The sequence below is a fragment of the Phodopus roborovskii genome, unplaced genomic scaffold, assembly GCF_943737965.1.
Source record: "Phodopus roborovskii unplaced genomic scaffold, PHOROB, whole genome shotgun sequence".
Classification (NCBI taxonomy): Eukaryota; Metazoa; Chordata; class Mammalia; order Rodentia; family Cricetidae; genus Phodopus; species Phodopus roborovskii.
Window position 1 is genome coordinate 18358034 of NW_026126514.1, and position 17715 is coordinate 18375748.

The window sequence follows — 17715 nt, forward strand, 5'->3', positions numbered from 1 at the left end:
GTGCACACACACACACACACATGATATATACATGCACACATTCTAAATAAATGTAAAATCTTTTTTGTTTGTTTTTTGGGACAGGTTTTCACTGTGTAATCCTTGCTCTGTAGATCAGGCTGGCCTCCAACGCACAGAGATCCACCTGCCTCTGCCTCCTGAGTGCTGGGATTAAAGGTGTGTGCCTTATGCCTGGGTGTAAAATCTTTTTCTAAAGTATGGCATTGTATACCTATAATATAAGCTATTCAGAAAGTTGAGGCAGGAAGATCATGATGAGTTCAAAACCAGCGTGGCACCATTGTGAGACTCCATCTAAAACAAACTGTGAAGGCCTATTCTGTGCCCATTCCTGTCCCTTTGCAGTGTCCTTCTTACTGTACTGCATCCTTCTGCCCTCCTCTGAGAGCTACAGCAGGAGAACCATGTGACTCTCTGCTGTCTTTCCTTTGTAAAGATCTTTTCTAAGAATGAAGCCTGAAAATCAGGCCCACGGAAGAAATACAACTGATAGCTTAAGGTGCGCATGGGGATATTGGCATAAAAAGATCCATTCCACCTTTAGCAAATATTTATTGAACATCTATTACATACCAGGAAGGCTTCTAGATTTTGAGGGTAACAGCAGAAAAGAGAAATGTCTTGTGCACCCCTCACCAGTAAAGAAATTATATCCTTGCAGAAGTAGAGGACCAGTTCCAGTAAGAGAATACTGACTAGCATGAGTAACGTCACGTCATAGGAAATGCTGAAGGCAAGACTTTAGCTGGTGAGGGAAAACCTCTATAAACAGTGTCCTGAAACACATGTACAAGTAACATCACACAGACTGAACAGGTTATATTTAGGAATATGTATTATTTGTGTTTATATATTTAGGATTATGTATGCATACACGTGTAATGTATACATACATAAGTGCATACAATAACAGTTAGTGAAAAATGGCCATGAATTTGAAGGAGAGTGGGAATGGTGGGTTTATAGGAGGGTTTGGAGGGAAGGAATGGAAAGGAGAAATGTTTTAATTAAGTTATAATTTCAAAAACTAAAAAATATATATAAAAGGAGTCGTCTTAGCTCAGATCCACCGATGCAAAGATCTAGAAGTCTACGGCTGAGAGAAAGACAAAATTAAGGATGTAGTTATGGAGTTTGTAATATCCTAGATGCAGAAGGCAGCCAAGTCAGAGGCAGACAGCAATGGGCTTAGTGACAAAAGGCTGGGCAGAGGCCACCACCCAAGTTTGCAGGGCCTCAAAAGCCAAGGTGTGTCTGGCTTAATCCAAGCATCCTCGGTGGGTGCAGGCTCAACAGCACCAGGATCTGATTTACAGGATGGTGAGGGTGGGGGAGGGGGAGAGTGGAAATTGGAGCTGCAAGGGTCCAAAGGTAGAGTGTTTTGGGCAGGTGACCTCAGAGCTAGAGGACTGAGACTGGATTTGGGATGCATTTTGGGGGTGTGGGGAGGTGGAGGGAGGGTGCTGTGCCATGCTGGGCTTTTGTCCTCTGCTCCATGTTTTCAGTTAAAGCATCCTAAGGCTTGTGAACTGATTGTGTCATGACATGACCACAGTATTGAAAGGCAAACTAAGCTCCTACTTCATTTACTGCAGATTGCCATCAGAGGGGAAATTCCATGTGCGCAGAATGTCAGGTGGTGTATTTGGGGTCCTGTAGCCATTGTCAAAATCTGAATTTTTTTTTTCAAGCATCACAGTAACAAATCACTTTCAACCATTTAGAGTGTTCAAACCAATTGCCAGCATATCAAATGCCCTCACCAGAACTGATCTAATCTGAATGCTGCTCCCTAAACTAGTTAAGTCTGCTTGCAGTAGAAGCAGATTTTAGATTTTGCATAGTACTGCTCCCTCGTGAGCAGAGGAATAAGAGCTTATCTGTCACTTGTATTTGAAACAAAGCAATGTAGGAAGACACAACCAAATGTTTACAGTGGGGATATTTGATAGTAGAACAGTTATGTGGCTCATGTCTCTGCTCATTTCTGGTTTTCTCCAAATTCTTCAATTACAAGAACTGCTTTTGAAGATCCACAAGTGCTTTTTTTAAAGTTTAGTGTAGCTAGAGTGGCTATTCTGTTATTCCTTACGGTTCATAATGAAAGGATGTAACAAGTTGTATGCGGGCTTGGGAAAACCGTTCTGAGACCTTGCTACTATGCATTCTAGATGACTGTGGGACAAGTGTTAACATCTTTGGTTTCTCTTTTTTAAAAAGTAGATTTTCAAGAAGCTGCCAAGATGTGTAAGAATGCTTATGGATGCCCTTAAAGAAGACAAGATTGTCTTCCCCAGTGATGAAAAGTAAGGAAACCAAGATGCTTGCTATGGCTCCTGAATAACCACCATGGCATACTAGATGAGAACTCAGGGTATTGTCTGTCCTTCTTTCTGTACTCCATGCTAGTTCTAGGACATGGGCAGGGCACATTTCAGGGTCTGCTGTTCTCCTTATGTCCGAATGAATGCTTTCTCCAATCCAGTACTTTCTCTGACACCGTAAAGATGCATCTTTATGAGCCCCATGAAAGCCTGCTGGGGTTGAGTCTAACAGTCTATGGGGCTCCCTGACTACTAGGTCTTATTTCCATGTAGCCCAAACCCAGGCAATACCAACCAGCCCACTCAGCAATAGATACAATGATTAGAATAACTTAAGGATGTTTCCAAATAGGCAGTTGTTAAGATATCCTTTTTCCTATGTCGGCACAAGGAAAACTAGCATTCTGAGCAGTAACCACTAGTGATGAATTTGGAAGGATACAGAAAGGCCTGAGTGAGCCCGAGAGGAAATCTTTCTCCATTCCTTCAACCTTTTGTATTGTCAAACTGAGCTGGCTAAGTCGTTAATCACACCTGGTACTGCACGTCCAAGCTCTATTTTTTATGGGGTGAAGTAAATAAATTGCTCCAAGAAGGTCTCATGCTCTGTGGTAGTTTTGTTATTTTTTATTTCTCTTGTTTTGTAGATCTTTAAAGATTTATTTTAATCTTACTGGTGTGGGTACTGTGTCTGTGCACCAGTACCCAAGATGGCCACAAGAGGGAGTCAGATCCCCTGGGATTGGAGATGGTTGTGAGCTGTTAGATGGGGCACCTGGAAGAAGCCAGTGCTCTTATCCACTGGGCTATCTCCCTATTTTGTAGACTTTTAATTAAAATACTTCAGACATTACACAATGAAGTTTAATAAAGAAAAAGATAAGGGTCTACTAATGCCATGTAAATCTATTATTTCAATGTGTATTTTGTTTAGTATTATTAAAATTCACATAGAAGTGAATTCAATTGCATGAGCAAATCAAACAGTGACACATGGATAAAATTGGTTACTTACTAGGTGAAGTTTTGCACATACAAAGCCGTGACTCCTTGGAAGGAAGACTTTATTTTTTGTGCTTTGGGCAGATGCCATGTGTCATTAAACAGTAACTTAAGAGCTCGGGTTGAAAACTTAAATTGGGTGCTCTTCTCCCGTCTTCTAGTGTGAAGTTCCTGTCCTCCCCACTTCTCATCTTGCATGGAGAAGACGACAGGACAGTGCCTCTGGAGTATGGAAAGCAGGTAGCTCAAGAGTTCTACCATTTCTTCACCTCGATGACCTTTGATTAGAGGTTGAAGGTCACTACCATAGGGATGCTCTATACTCCTAAAGAGTCACGTTCTCTGATCTATATGAGCATCTGTGCCCTAGTTACTAGTTTGAAGGAGTTTGGGGTAGGGGTAGACCTTTGTCCCTCACCTGGGGTCTGTGGCTAAGTGGGATCCCTGTGTTACCTCTAGTGATGTTCCCCTTTAAACAAACCTGTGCTGGCATGGGCCCATAGCGATGCTTAGAGTCTTTGCAATGAGGTGTGGCGAGAAGATGGCTGGCTGGCTCATCAGCATTTCTATTAGTCATGGGCATTCTGGTCCTTAGCTGTAGAAATGGCCAACGGAGGACCTGAGGGTCCCTAGGGTCTAACTTGACGAGAGACTCCCCACGTTACTTTCTCTTTTAGGGAAGTCATTCTAGGAGATCTGCAGCTGGATATCACCACCTTTAACTGTCCTTTGCTTCTCCCACAGCTCTATGAAATTGCACACAATGCTTACAGGAACAAAGACAGGGTCAAAATGGTGGTCTTTCCTCCAGGTTTCCATCATAACCTTCTTTGTGAAAGCCCTTTGCTACTGAGAAGTGTGAGGTGAGAACTACTCTTGCTAATTGTGACCCAGTTAGCTTTGCTGCCACAGGGATCAGGGCAGTCCTGAGTTATTCAGACCAAGTGTGAGCTGACCTAAGCCTTCTTTTCTGCAGAGACTTCCTGAGCCAGCAGTGGGCCTGAGGGCCGGGAGGAGCAGAAATCGCCAGTGAAGATGGGGTACAAATGTCACCTGAGCTGTGTGCTTTCTTTGTGCAATATTGCAATGGGCTACTTGGATGAGCCAAAGCCCCTGATGCTTCCAAAGGCCACCTGCCGTTGAATAAAGACAGCTGCATGGAATGTTCTTTAGGTCATCATCATCTGCCTTGAGAATCATGCCAAATCCTCAATGTGGAGAACCAGAATTTAATACAATCTGATCTCATCTATAAATGTCCACTTATGAAAGCTTCTGGGCTATTTGTAAGGTGGTTACAAATGCCATTGTCTGTCAAGATGGGACAAGAAGGGACCATTTAGAGAGGGGACCATTTGGGGGAGGCATGTAGGAACCAGAAAGTGCTTCCCCCCAGACACTGAACCTATGAGTCCCCTGTACTTGGCCTTCTCTCATCTTCAGAACTATGAGACTAAATTTATGTTGTTTGTAAGTTATCTAGGTTAGCACCTTCTGATATGACAGCTTGAAGGGACCGAGGCAGCAGTCTGGAGCTTGTACTCTGACACTAGTGGATATTTTACCTCAGTTCCTTTAAATGGCCTTAAACTGTTCCAAGCAGTTTTCTGGCTACCTGGTTACTTTTGAGGAAAGTAATCCTAGCAGGCTATGGATTGACAACTAGAAGTCTACATTTTATTTTTCATCTCTAATACAGCCATATTTTATTTTTCATCTCTAATACAGCCATATGTTTTCCTTTCCCATTCCCAGAGACACTTAACGGATTATTCAATAACAAATAAAATCAACAAAGCTATAAAAGTATTCAAGTTCAATGAGAAGTCATTCCTTTCTGAGAGACATTTTCCTGTCACTCCCCGTTGATCCCCCTGCTAGACTCGTTGGATAGGGAAATCTTCAGATCCGAGGGCTCCATGTTCCAGATGTCCTTGGCGTATTCCTTAATTGTCCGGTCACTGGAGAATTTCCCTGAGGCAGCTATGTTTTTAAGTACCATTGTGTTCCAGGCTTTTTGATCCTGTAAATAACATAAACACATACAGGGTCTGTGCCTGGCACGCTTTGACGAACACCAGGCCAAACACACTTCATAGAGGAAAAGACAGTAACAAACTAGAATGACTTATAAATGCATTTGCTCTGCTGACAGCCAGCTAGAGAAGACTACACTTGCTTCACAGAGTATATGTCTCTTAGGGATGAAAAGCTGTTTTCATTTTAAGGGAAACCACGGGCATAGTGTGGTGGTAGATGTTTGTAATCCCAGCCTTCAAGAGGCTAAGGCAAGACGATCTCAAGATGAAACCCAGCCTGGGCTACACAGACTCTCTCTCAAGAGAGAGAGGACCAGAAAGCAAGCGAGTGAGAGCAACAGTATGAACATGCAGAGAGGGGGTTGTGGGGGACGTGAGAGGGACAGAGATGGCAGAGGGAAGGGAGGGAGGGAGAGAATGAAAATCTATGGATGGGAATTCTCTAATTGGTAATCCTACTAGGGTTCTAGTGTTTTAGCATGCAAGCCATGTTTCCCATGCATTATTGTAAGTGGAAAGACCTGGGATGGAGAGACGGCTCAGTGGTTAGGAACATCTGTCAGTCCCTTAGAGGACCTGAGCTCAGTTCCCAGCACCTCTACTGCTGTAACTCCAGCTCCAAGGGACCCAATTACCTCGTCTGAGCTCAATGGGCACCTGCACACACTTAGCATCCACTCTCATAAACACACATACATAAAATAAAATTTAAAAATAAAGGGGACAACCTTTCTTCCACCTAAAGGGGGAAAAGGGACTAATATTCACTATCCATTCAAAGAGGTTTAACTTTGACTTGAAAGTTCAGAAACCAGTGAACATTATCTAACAGCAATGGAAAGTTCGGCTTCCTTGCTCCTTTTGAAGGCCTATGCTTTGTTAAGTTTGTTCTGAATCGCCACAACTCTACTGGGGCTTCAAAATAGGGTGAACTAGGGTTTTATTCTCAATCAAAAAGACCTACAATTTTACATTTGTAAAAGAATATAAACTCACAGCTTCTTATTTTTTCTTAAAGATCTCCGAGTTCATTGGAATTTACTCAACGTTGTTAATGCATTAGGAAAACGTTAAAAAAAAAAAAAAAAAAAATCAAACTATCAGGATACGCTAGGAAGCTACAGAGAAACCCTGTCTTAAAAAAGCAAAACTAAAGGGGTGGGAGGTGGGGAGAAAAACCAACCAGGCTGCTTAAGGGAAAAGGGGCTGAGCTCGGCAGGGAGAGACCCCTCGCACCTGAGGCCTGTATCCTGAGTTTCTGGGAAAGGCCTTCTACACAGTAGGTGCTTGATGAATACAATTCTCTGGTGACTCTTTTTTTTTTTTTTTTTTTTTTTTTTAAGTAGAGCAACGAAAAAGGCTGCTACTGTTACTGAAATCTCAAATTCCAACATCTGGAACAGCCCTCCCGGTGTGTCTTGTAAACTGGAAAAAGACAGACTTGGATCTGAACATCTGCAAAGTTCTCTCACTGTTTATCTCTTCCCATTTTATTTTGGTGGCACTGTGGGAGGAAGTTGTCAAACCCAGAGCCTTGCGCGTGCTAGGCAAGAGTTCTACCAAGCCTTTCTCTGTTTGATTGGTCAATGGGGCTGTTATTTAGATTTCATAAAAAGAAAAAATAATTAACGAACCCATCACATACTCACCATATACAGCTGACTGACTTTTTCTTGACACTTGACATAGGCTTCGTAGTCTGCAAAGACTTTAAATCTGTATTTGTTTTTTGTATGTGCGAGGTTGGAAGAAAAAAGACAGAACAGATTCATGAACAGAGATTCTACTTTATATCCTCTTTTGCTAACTGTCAAGCACGCCCAGCTTACCAACAAGAATAGTCACCATTTTGTGGTTCCCTTATGCAAATATGTCATTGTGCATATGTGTGTGTGAGAGAGCTGAATGTATCAGTGGAGAGAGAAAAAAGAACACAAGATTTGAGTCTTATTCTCAAGCCTTAAACATTTGTGGAGGATGTCCCACCACCAAGCTTCTGATAGCGAATCAGATCACAGGTCTGTGCTAAATTACACCAGTGGGTTGCTGCTAGTTTGACATGTTTTTGTCCCATGTTCATGCATCAAGTCAGACCACCCGGGAACCCACCTGTCATGATAAAACAGCATGTTGATGATGTCTTTGAAGAGCTCAGGCTGAGTGGGAGAAAAGAAGCCATTGTCAATTTGGTCAATGGCCAGCTTCAGTTCTGGAAGGGCCTCATAATATTCTTTTGCCTCGTACCTGTAGCAAAGGGTGGGTGGATGATGGGAGAAAAGGCTGCATTAGTGTGTGTGACGAGCAGCACACCAGATAACCCATTCACTGTAAAACACACACAAAAACACCAGCATTTAAACAATTCGTTATAGATTTAAACATGAGTACAATACTAGATCCTAATTTATACCCTCTCAACTGATGCATTCCTCATAATCAAAAGCATTAAGAACAGTAGATGATGAACATTGTAGTCTAAGCTGATAGAATATGGTAAGGTTCATGCTCTAAAGAGCATGGTGTGAAGGGAACCAGTTACTTTCTTTGGGCCCATAAAACATTTGGATTCATAAAACTTGATGAACTTTACTTCTAAGTGTCAGAAAGAATATTTAGCATCCTCTGAATTTCCTGAAGCTCCTTTGGGGTTTTGCTTGAACTCAGGTTAATAAACCCAACTGTATATTAAATGAGAGCAAACACCCCTCTGAGGCTCATCTCTCCACACTCTGTTGTATTCTGGCCCATCTCTCAGAGACATTATGGGAGCACCAGATATTGGTTTGACTTATTGACAAGAGCATCTGAGGAGATAGTACTTCCTCTTTGAATCAAAGTTTAAAAAAAAAAAAAAATCACAGACACAGGAAGATGCAAGGTTCACTAAACTGCTGTGGCTGGTAACCATGGCAACTTGCCCATGCATCTGCCCTAAGCATCCTTTAGTTACACTGGCTGGGTAACTAAGGCTAGCTGTGTCTAGCATGTCCTGACTCCTAGAGAAAAATGTTCTGTCTCTGCATCTCACGAGATCAGCCTTCAGCGGGATGCCTGCATGAGCATGCAGCAAACCCTTGGAGATAATGTCCCTTCTTGGGAGTGACCTGCTTGACAAAGGAGAGTGGCTCTCACCCTTTCTTGTCCAAAGCGGCCACATCATCTACTCTCATTCCAAAGATGAACAGGTTCTCCTCCCCGGCTTCCTCTGCCATCTCCACGTTGGCCCCATCCATAGTCCCGATGGTCAGGGCCCCGTTGAGCATGAATTTCATGTTGCCCGTCCCTGAGGCTTCCGTGCCCGCGGTGGAGATCTGCTCCGACAGATCTGTGGCTGGAATGACTGTAAGCAGGCCATGTCAGTATGGTGGTTCGTTTTCTCTGGCTCCTTAGTGTGAGCATTGATCTAGCTGGCTGTGGTTGACCTCATGACCATGTGCAGACCCTGGTACTCCTTCAGTGGTATAGAAGGACAGAGCTCACTTGCTCCTTGACGCAGGCAGCTACTGTGCCATTATGTACCTGGGTGCTTATCGTTCTTTAGTCTACTTTAACTCTACTGGCTCTGAGCTATGAGCTGAACATTGTCCTTCTCCCTTTTCATCTCCCCATTTTTATTCTTCTGCTTTATAAAACATATTGCATCTATTTAATTCTTTTTTTCAGGGACTGAACTGTCCCTCCTCTTTCTCCCTTTACTGTCACTGCAGTTGAGGTGTTCTGTGCCTGGGTGGGGCTAGGCTGCCCCCTCAGCCTCAGGCACACCCAAATCCCACCTGCTCACCCTCCAAACCTCTTCTCCACAGAGGCCAAGCCTGAGCCTGCCTTGTCGGAGAGCGTATTTGTGGATTGGATTTGCGCTCATCTGTAGTTTTAGGAGTCCGGATACACTTTCTCTTTATGCAGAGGCATTTAAGCAGTGACCCCATGGGACCCCAAAATACCACAAAGAGAAAGCTGACTTTTACATTTTTCAATCTGGGTGGAAACACGGTTGGCATTGGCTGGTGGGCGGCTTCTCTCCCGGTAATGAATTGTGAATAAAGAAAGGTCCCAGTGGTAAGGAAAGGGACATTGGCTTCCTGCCTGCTTGCCTGTGTAGGAACTCTGTGTTTGATTCTGGAGTGCACAGCTAAGCCTCGTGCTTTGGCAGCTTCATATCTGCCCTTATTCACTGTCACAACGTGAACAAATGACAGCCTTTCCTCCCATGCAGTGATCGAATCATCTGAGGTTAGTCAGGGAGCTGGTGTTTTCTTACAAAACCCAGGCTGGCAACTGAAGACCTTTCCTCCCTTTTACAGAGGACCCTGGCCAAACTTTGGCGTCTCTACCCTCACAGGTTCTCCAGCTGTAGGAACCAGGCACACTTGTAAATGTGATTGTGTGACAGCAACCACTTGGGTCACTCCGGTCATCTTAGAATGTTGCTAGCTCCCTGGAGTTGGCTGCCCCATCTCTACCCTGAGCAAGCCCAGATTTTGTCCCTCCCCTCCCCCATGCTTGACAATGAGAACAGTACCTTTTTCAGCAAGAGATACTCTGTAATTTTCCAAGAAGATGACTTTCAACTTGCTGCCGACCACCGGGTCATTGTTCACCACTTCTGCCACAGAGGTGATCAGCTTTATGATCATTTTGGCCATGTGATATCCCGGGGCAGCCTTGGGAAAGAATAGCAGTGTGTGGAGAGAAGGCCTGATCAATGAAGAGAGCATGTAGCAAGAGACTAGAGCCCTTAAGGCCCCATGAAATTCAGTCAGCTTACTTTGCCACCAATTATGACTGTCCTTGGCACAAACAACTTCTTTGGGTCTTTCTTGATGCCTTCAAAAGATGGAGATTTAGATATAGATGACTGCTGTGGAGGTACAGGGACCTACCCCAGACTGCTGCTTCTGCCCTCAGAGGGGTTGGGGAGGGGAGGGAGGGGGAAGGCTGGGGGGGAGGGCAGGAGGAAGGCTGGGGGGGGGGGGAGAAGGGCAGGAGGGAGGCTGGGGGATTGGAGCTCCAGGGAAACTCACGGTTGTACATGGTGATCACGTGAAGACAGTTCAGGAGCTGCCGTTTGTACTCGTGGATCCGCTTCACGTGGACGTCAAACATGGAAGACGGGTTGATCTTCACCTTGTACTCCTTTTCCAGGAACTGGGAGAACTTCAGCTTATTTTCCTGTGGAGAGTGAACAGGCCAGAGCCCTCTCAGTTGGAGGCCTTGGGTGTCTGCTGGAGTCCACACCCTCAACTCCAAGGCGAGGGCAGAGACCCTGGCCCGGCAGGCGGCCTCACCTGCTTCACTTTGGCTATTTCCCGGAGGAAGAGGTCATCACTCATGAAGCTGTGGAGCTTCGTCAGCTGGCTCAGGTCTTTCACATAGTCTTCTCCAATTTTCTGTCAATTTAAAGAGCAAGGCGACCTTAATTTGAGACGGTACTCACACCCATCATAGCGGTTTTTGCTAGTGTATGGAAAGTGGCTCTCATGCCCAGAAGTCCACACAATGGTTTGCTCTGCTCACAAAAGGAGGTAGACACACTTTCAATGTAAGAAATTTACATAGGAGGGTGACCAAGAACCAAGGTTCTGTTATGCTTCTGACCTTAGTTTTCCTTGTTACCAGTTCTTGGGTAGTCCTTGTCCAAAACAGAAGAATTTCAAGATGGGGGCTGAAGGGATGGCTCAGTGGTTAAGAGAACATACTGCTCTTACAGGGGACCTGACTTTGGCTGCTAGCACCCGTATGGAGAGGCTCACAACTGGCCATAACACCAGCTTCAGGAGATATGACACCCGATTCTGGCCTCTAAGGGTACCTGCACCCATGTGTACATATCCCTCCCATAAACACATAACTAAAAATAAAATTAAGCAAAAAAAAAAAAAAAAAAAAAAAAAAAAAGATGGTCCTGCACAAAAGCATGAGCCACTTACTCAGGAGCCAGTCCTGCCACAGTAGGATGAGTGACAGCCCTGTGCTCTCATTTGCCGACCCCAACCCCATCCCCATCCCCACCAGCCTCCCTCTCAACGCCTCCTTTTACCTCTGCTATCAAGTCAGCCAGCCCTGGATTGCAGAGTAAAAGCCAGCGCCTCGGGGTAATCCCGTTGGTTTTATTCTGGAACTTGTCTGGTTCTAGCTCACTGAAGTCCTTGAATCTGGAGACAGAAGAGGCAGACCTCTGGCTGGGGCTGGAATGGCAGAGCCCTGCTTGCTGGGTTAAAGTTCAGGGTTACATTCAAGAAGGTGCAGGGACACTGGCAGCAGCTGTCACTCTACATAGAAGAGACTCATTTGCACTTCAAAACAGCTGCCCCACACCTAGCCACCTCCATCTGACTTCCTGGCTGTGACAGACACACCAAGCTTTCCAGCAGAATATTTCACGTTTGCTTGTCCATCTAGAGTTGGGGTGGTACAGAGAAACCATGTTTGTCTTCCTTTTTACGAAAACAGTTCTTTGTGTACAAGACAAAACTTGAAAGCATTTCCCAGGCCCTTCCTCATCTGGAAGCACAAGCAAAGCCCATTCTAATCAGCACCACGGCATCCACGGACCTGGGTTAGGCCCACGGTTGCAGGGTCATCACTCACACTTGGGTCTTCACGATGTCCGAGTGGATCTTGGCTACACCGTTCACCGCATGGCAGCCCACGATGCAGAGGTGGGCCATGTTGATCCTTTTGCCTCCATCCTCTTCAATTAGGGACATCCTCCGCATGCGGTCGATGTCTTTAGGGAACAAGGCCACGATTCTCTAGTCAAAGAAAGACACAAGTCTCAATGGCCACCGGGGTTTTAAATCGGTCGGAGAAGCAACTCTTGCCCCAAGCAAAATCTCTGATGGAGGGAGAAAAGACCTTCACAGAGAGCAGAGCTGGCTGTGGAGATGCCAGCCCTCCATCTTACACTTTTCGAAAACACCGGTTTAACAGAGCCCCACTCAGACTTGAGTGCTTTCAGCAGAGCCTGAGAGACACCACGGGCGTCTTAGGAAGGGTGAACACTGTGGCTGGCGACCTCGGACACCTTACCACCCCATTCTCCTGAGAGATACAGGGATCTTTCAAAACGACTCACATCCAAATGCTTCTGATTGATCTCATAGATGATCTGCAAATGCCGAGGCAGCAGCTTCTCCACCAGCTCCACCGGCCAGCGCTCTAGTGCCTCTGGGAGCACTGTGTGGTTGGTATAGGCGAAGGTTTTCTTGGTGATCTCCCACGCCTGCAGGAGGAGAGGGTCAGTTTCTGTCCCTTCAGTGCACACCCCCACAGAGCCAAGCACTTCTCAATGCCCAGTGTGCCACAGGTGTTTCGGAACGTGCACAGTCAGGCATACGAAATTCCACTGAGTTTTCAAGCGGTGAGGGAAAGACAAAGCTTTTTATAAAACGATACTAACAAGAGATTAGACAGTGTTCTGATAAACCTACTCCATGATCACTTTTACTTATTAATGATCAAGAAGTCTTTTACTTGTTAAATACTAAATACTTAAAGTTGGGGACTAAAACTTTAGGTAACATTTAGTGGACACACAGTGTGTTCAAAATTCTGCATTTTAAAAGTATGTTTAAAAGGTCCCCAGGTCAAGGACATGGCTCAGTCACTAAAGTGCTGGTACCCAAGCATGCGGACCTGAGTTTGATTCCCAGCATCCACATAGAACAACAAAAACATGGGAAGGCAGAGACAGAAAGATCCCTGGACTCACTGACCAACCTCCCAGCCTATTTGATGAATCCCAGCCTAATAAGAGGCTTTGTCTCAGAACACAAGGTGGGCGATGCTGTGGAATGTTATCTTACAGTGTGTTGAATTTGTTTATGCCCTGGAACATTTGTTTAACGATGTTAAGGTGTGTTGCTTCTGTTTTACTCTGTGAAGCTGTGATTCTTTGCCACCTAAAACACCTGATGGTCTAAACAAGAGCTGAACGGCCAATATCGAGGCAGGAGAAAGGATAGGCCGGGCTGCAGGCAGAGAGGATAAACAGAAGGAGAAATATGGAAGAGAGGGGAGGGAAAGAAAGATCAGGGAGTGAGAAAAGAAGGAGCCAGCCACCCAGCCAGACATGGAATAAGAAGGAAAGGAAAGAAATACAGAAGTAAGTAAAATCCCAGAGGCAAAAGGTAAAAGCTGGCAAGAAATAAGCCAACCTAAGGCTGGGCATTTATAACTAAGAATAAGCCTCTGAGAGTGATCCATTTTGGAGCTGGATGGTGGGTCCCCAAAAGAGCTAAGATAAAAAGAGTAAAGAGTATAAAACGTCCTCAGACCTCCACATGCAAGCAGATGCACCCCCTCCACACACACACAAATGCTCACTCCCAAAGCTATAGAGGTGTGCTTTTAGTTAGCTGTCTTCTGGTCTAGGAAGTTTCATTTGAAATCATTTGAGAAACAAACTATGTTCAACACAACATACTCCTTAATGCAGCTACTGGCCAGCCTCCTGCTGTTCGTGTAGCTAGTTTTCAGTTTTATGCCCTGTGAAATGCTGAGGATGGAGACATGTTTGCCTAGAAGCAAACTATAGCCTTCGGCTGTGGGAATCTAGCAACAGAAACTTATTTTGAAAAGAAGAAACAAAGGGTTTTTTCAGGAGTCCCTCAACCCAGACATTCTGAATGGTTTAAAGGCAAAGAAGCAGGCTAGCCAGACCTTGGACCAGGGCAGTTTTTCAATATCCACAAAAATCCTCATCAGCTCAGGGATGGCGAGTGCGGGGTGTGTGTCATTCAGCTGGATGGCTACCTGGGTGGAGAAAGGACATGGATGTGAAGGTGAATGAAGGCCCAGGCTCTGGCTTTCTGTCCTCACCAACATCAAGAAGAAACACTAAACCAGCAGTTCTTAACCGGTGAGCCAAGACCTGGGGTGGGGGGGTCACAACCCTGGGGTGGGGGGTCACAACCCTGGGGTGGGGGAGTCTCAACCCTGGGGGGGGCTCTTCTATCAGCTCTTCTGCCTTTTGGGGGCTGTAGATCAGATATCCTGTCTACCAGATATTTACATTATGATTCCTAATAGTAGCAGAATTACATTTATGAAGTAGCAACGAAACAATTTTATGGTTGGGGGTCACCACAACACGGGGTTAAAAGTTGACACATGTGTTAAAGGGTCACAGCATTAGGAAGGTTCAGAAACCACTGCTGACTAAACAAAACGCCCGCTTCCTGGGAAACGTTTGAATGAAGCGTGCACTTGGCTTGGCTAACGTTCGGCCCTGGGAGAGGCTAACTGACGGAAGTCCTGCCCCGTGGGTCACCTGTGGCCACAGTCTGATCACACACCTGATCTGGAAAGGCATCGAACACGGTTCCCACGCCATCCTTGGAGCCAAACTTGGAGGCCTTGAAACGTCGGATGACGTCCTGCAGAGTCGCAGCCACCACGAAGTATTCCTGCTTCAGCCTCAGCTCCTTCCCTTCAAAAAACTTCAAGCCAGGGAGACCCAGTGAGTGGGTCACAACGTAGCTGCGACCAGGCTATCGGTGCCCCCTGCCTAGGGAACATTAAGGCCCCGAGCAGAGGCAGGGTGAATGAAGAAGAACCAACCTTCTTCTGAAAAGCTGGTCAAATGACAGGCAAGGGCTCTGGGGGTGGGGAGGGTATTCAGACAAAAGATAAAGAGGCTGGGAGTGACAACAGTTAAGTAAACTTGATAGTTTTTGTTTTTTTTCAGACAGGGCTTCTCTGTGTAACAGCTCTAGCTGTCCTCGAACTAGCTCTGTAGACCAGGCTGGCCTCAGACTCATAGAGATCCACCTGCCTCTGCCTCCCAAGTACTGGGATTAAAGGTGCACAGTTGAGTGCAGTACCCTCAGAGACCAGAGGAGGGCATCAGGTCCCCTGGAGTTAGAGCTACAGGTGGTATAACCTGGCTGGGGGCAACAGGAACAGAACTAACATCCTTTGCAAGCACAGTTCCAGCTGTTAACTTTTGAGCTATCCCTCCAGCACCGTAAGCCCCTTTGAAGTCGAGAAACAGGGAGATCTGTGGAATCAAGCCCGAAGATCCAAAAACTCAGCTCTTGGCCTGATGGTGGAGAAGATCCATGAGGCATTCGGTTTATATATTCTATATATCAGCAATCTCCCGCAGGTTGGAGAGGAGTTTCAGAAGTTGGCAGGACTAACTCCTTGAAAGTAGGGGTGCAGATGGAGAGAAAGGTCATGTGAGAGCTGCCCAAGGAACAGCTGACCTCGGACCTCAAGCACGACTTGTAGAGATGCAAATCACCAGTGAAGGGCACAGTTAAAGCCAGGTGCCAACGATCGCTCATGGAAAACTGTGTCCAGTGGGCAGTGAGTGAAAGTTGGTACCCTGAGTGTTGAGACGCTTGAGTCTTCTCCCAACCAAAACTGCAGAACACAGACAGCTGCTGTTTGTCCCACCAGAATCAAATGACACAAGCTAACCCCATCAATACTATGCTCACACAAGCTAGCCGGATCAAAACTACGCTGTGCTTCTCAGCATCAACACAACTCGAAGGCAATAAAGGCAGAATCCATTCTGTATACAGGAGAACTATCGGTGTGGTCAGGATGCAGTGTTTTCTGAGACACACAAGGTCTCAAGAAAATTCAGCTCGCTAATGCCTGTTCCCAGGAGGTCTGCAAGAACGTGGGTGAGGAAGCCCAGAACCCCAGAACCGAAAGACACAGGAACCTGCAAACAACGAGCTCCCTTGGGAGGCAGGCACAAGCCCTCTGAACGATGGGAGTGACAGGAATTTACACTTGGTAAACACCAAGTGAGGAGCCCAGTAAGACTATGGTGAGATCGGGATGAGAAATGTCTTTCTGTGATGGGGAGTAGATGGGAGAACATGAATGAGGCTTACGCTTGTCTTTCTGGAGGGGTCAAACAAACAATTGTGGGCATGGAAAAAATCACAACGTAGTAGTAACTTCATGTTACTTCACAAAGTCAGAACTTCATGGAAATAGGTGACTGCTTGCCTTTCCAAATACATCTTTCCAAACATGTGTATGTTTGATAAATCTAAAAGATATTACATTTAGTCATTAGACCCTTCTGGGATACTAGTAACATTGAGACTTTTTAGATGGTAGAGTCAATATTTTTTTTCTCTGTCTTCATTTTATATAGGTCTTTTTTCTAATGGCACATATAACTGTACAATGAAGGTATTATTCAAAAAATAATAAAAAGCACCATGACTCTGCTTATGATGAAATTAAACATCTCATAATCTAGAGAAGTTTTCAAGCAATGAAATTGTTAGTTAAACATAATCTCTGTCTTTAGTAGTGGGAAGTGTGGACAGTTTCTGTAAAAATTTTAAGGCATTTTTGGATATTTTGGAAATCTGGATCTCCATTGATTCTTGATTTGAGTCCTAAAGATGAGTCAGGATTTGTGAGATAAACACTGAGGTCAGAGTAGTTCTTGATGGGTATAGAAGGAACAGGGTGGTCACTCTAGTGCCCCTGGACCCTAGCTGATGGGCAAGGTCATGGGCGATGAGTCAGAGAACTGCCACAAATTTGGGAGGAAGTCAGACATTCCTCCGACTCTATGTTCCCCCTTCTCATGATCAGACGGTTCTCATGGCCTTAAGCAGGCCACACAGGTCACTAGAGGCAGAGTGAGGAGAGCAGCAAGATTCTTGGAAAAAAGGCTGAAGTCTAGACATGGGCTATAACCATATTTAGGAAGAAAAATGAATTTGATTTTATAATCACAACATGAAAAAATGATGCTGTGAACCCACTCTGAAAAAACAAAGTAATACTAAGAGAATATCTTGAGAAGTACTTTAACCCGAGTCCTGTCTTTTTTTTTTTTTTTTTTTTTTTTTTTTAATCACATGCTAACTTAATACACCATGCTGATTACTATAACTGAGTATTTCCAGGTCAAGTCAGGGTTGGTTCTGACATAAGGTAGCCCCTTCCAGTTACAGAATTCCACAGGTCTGGGGTTGCCTGGAGGAAGACAGCGGACTTGGACAATTCTTATTCTGTCCATCAAAGGTAACAATCTTTTGCTCTGGGGTTAGTGACTTCTCTGAATTGTACTAACAGCACTGTGTCTTTTTTCCAAAAGGAAAATAACGTGTATCATTAGGTTCCAAAAACGTTGCAGCAAATCCATCTACTTCTCCTTCCTCCCCTTTCAGAGTCTACAGTTTATCACCAAGTAAACATCTAGCCCAAACTGCATCCTGGTACCTAGAACCCCAGGTTTCTACCATGCTTGTTGTGAAGGAGAGTACTAATTTGGTTGCTTCTGAAATTACTTTCAGGAAGAATCATTACATCTTCAAGAACACAATTTTAACCATAAAAAGGTT

General features: G+C 45.0%; 2 protein-coding genes across 2 annotated transcripts in view; one reads left to right on the forward strand and one right to left on the reverse strand.

The window, feature by feature from the left end:
* Abhd12b (abhydrolase domain containing 12B) overlaps window positions 1-4480 on the forward strand; it is a 66970-nt gene extending 62490 nt beyond the window's left edge. Inside the window, exons 11-14 of the mRNA XM_051196057.1 lie at window positions 2245-2327; window positions 3509-3587; window positions 4092-4210; window positions 4324-4480. Coding sequence (XP_051052014.1) covers window positions 2245-2327; window positions 3509-3587; window positions 4092-4210; window positions 4324-4351 — 309 coding nt within the window. The 3' untranslated portion in view covers window positions 4352-4480. The remainder of the gene's footprint in view (window positions 1-2244; window positions 2328-3508; window positions 3588-4091; window positions 4211-4323) is intronic.
* Window positions 4481-5002: 522 nt separating this feature from the next.
* The window catches only part of Pygl (glycogen phosphorylase L), a 34631-nt gene continuing 21918 nt past the window's right edge, over window positions 5003-17715 (reverse strand). Inside the window, exons 8-20 of the mRNA XM_051195943.1 lie at window positions 14683-14826; window positions 14048-14140; window positions 12462-12608; window positions 11975-12138; window positions 11424-11538; window positions 10672-10773; window positions 10408-10555; window positions 10152-10210; window positions 9906-10047; window positions 8519-8726; window positions 7496-7630; window positions 7036-7102; window positions 5003-5370 (exon numbers count right to left, since the gene is read on the reverse strand). Coding sequence (XP_051051900.1) covers window positions 5203-5370; window positions 7036-7102; window positions 7496-7630; window positions 8519-8726; window positions 9906-10047; window positions 10152-10210; window positions 10408-10555; window positions 10672-10773; window positions 11424-11538; window positions 11975-12138; window positions 12462-12608; window positions 14048-14140; window positions 14683-14826 — 1692 coding nt within the window. The 3' untranslated portion in view covers window positions 5003-5202. The remainder of the gene's footprint in view (window positions 5371-7035; window positions 7103-7495; window positions 7631-8518; window positions 8727-9905; window positions 10048-10151; window positions 10211-10407; window positions 10556-10671; window positions 10774-11423; window positions 11539-11974; window positions 12139-12461; window positions 12609-14047; window positions 14141-14682; window positions 14827-17715) is intronic.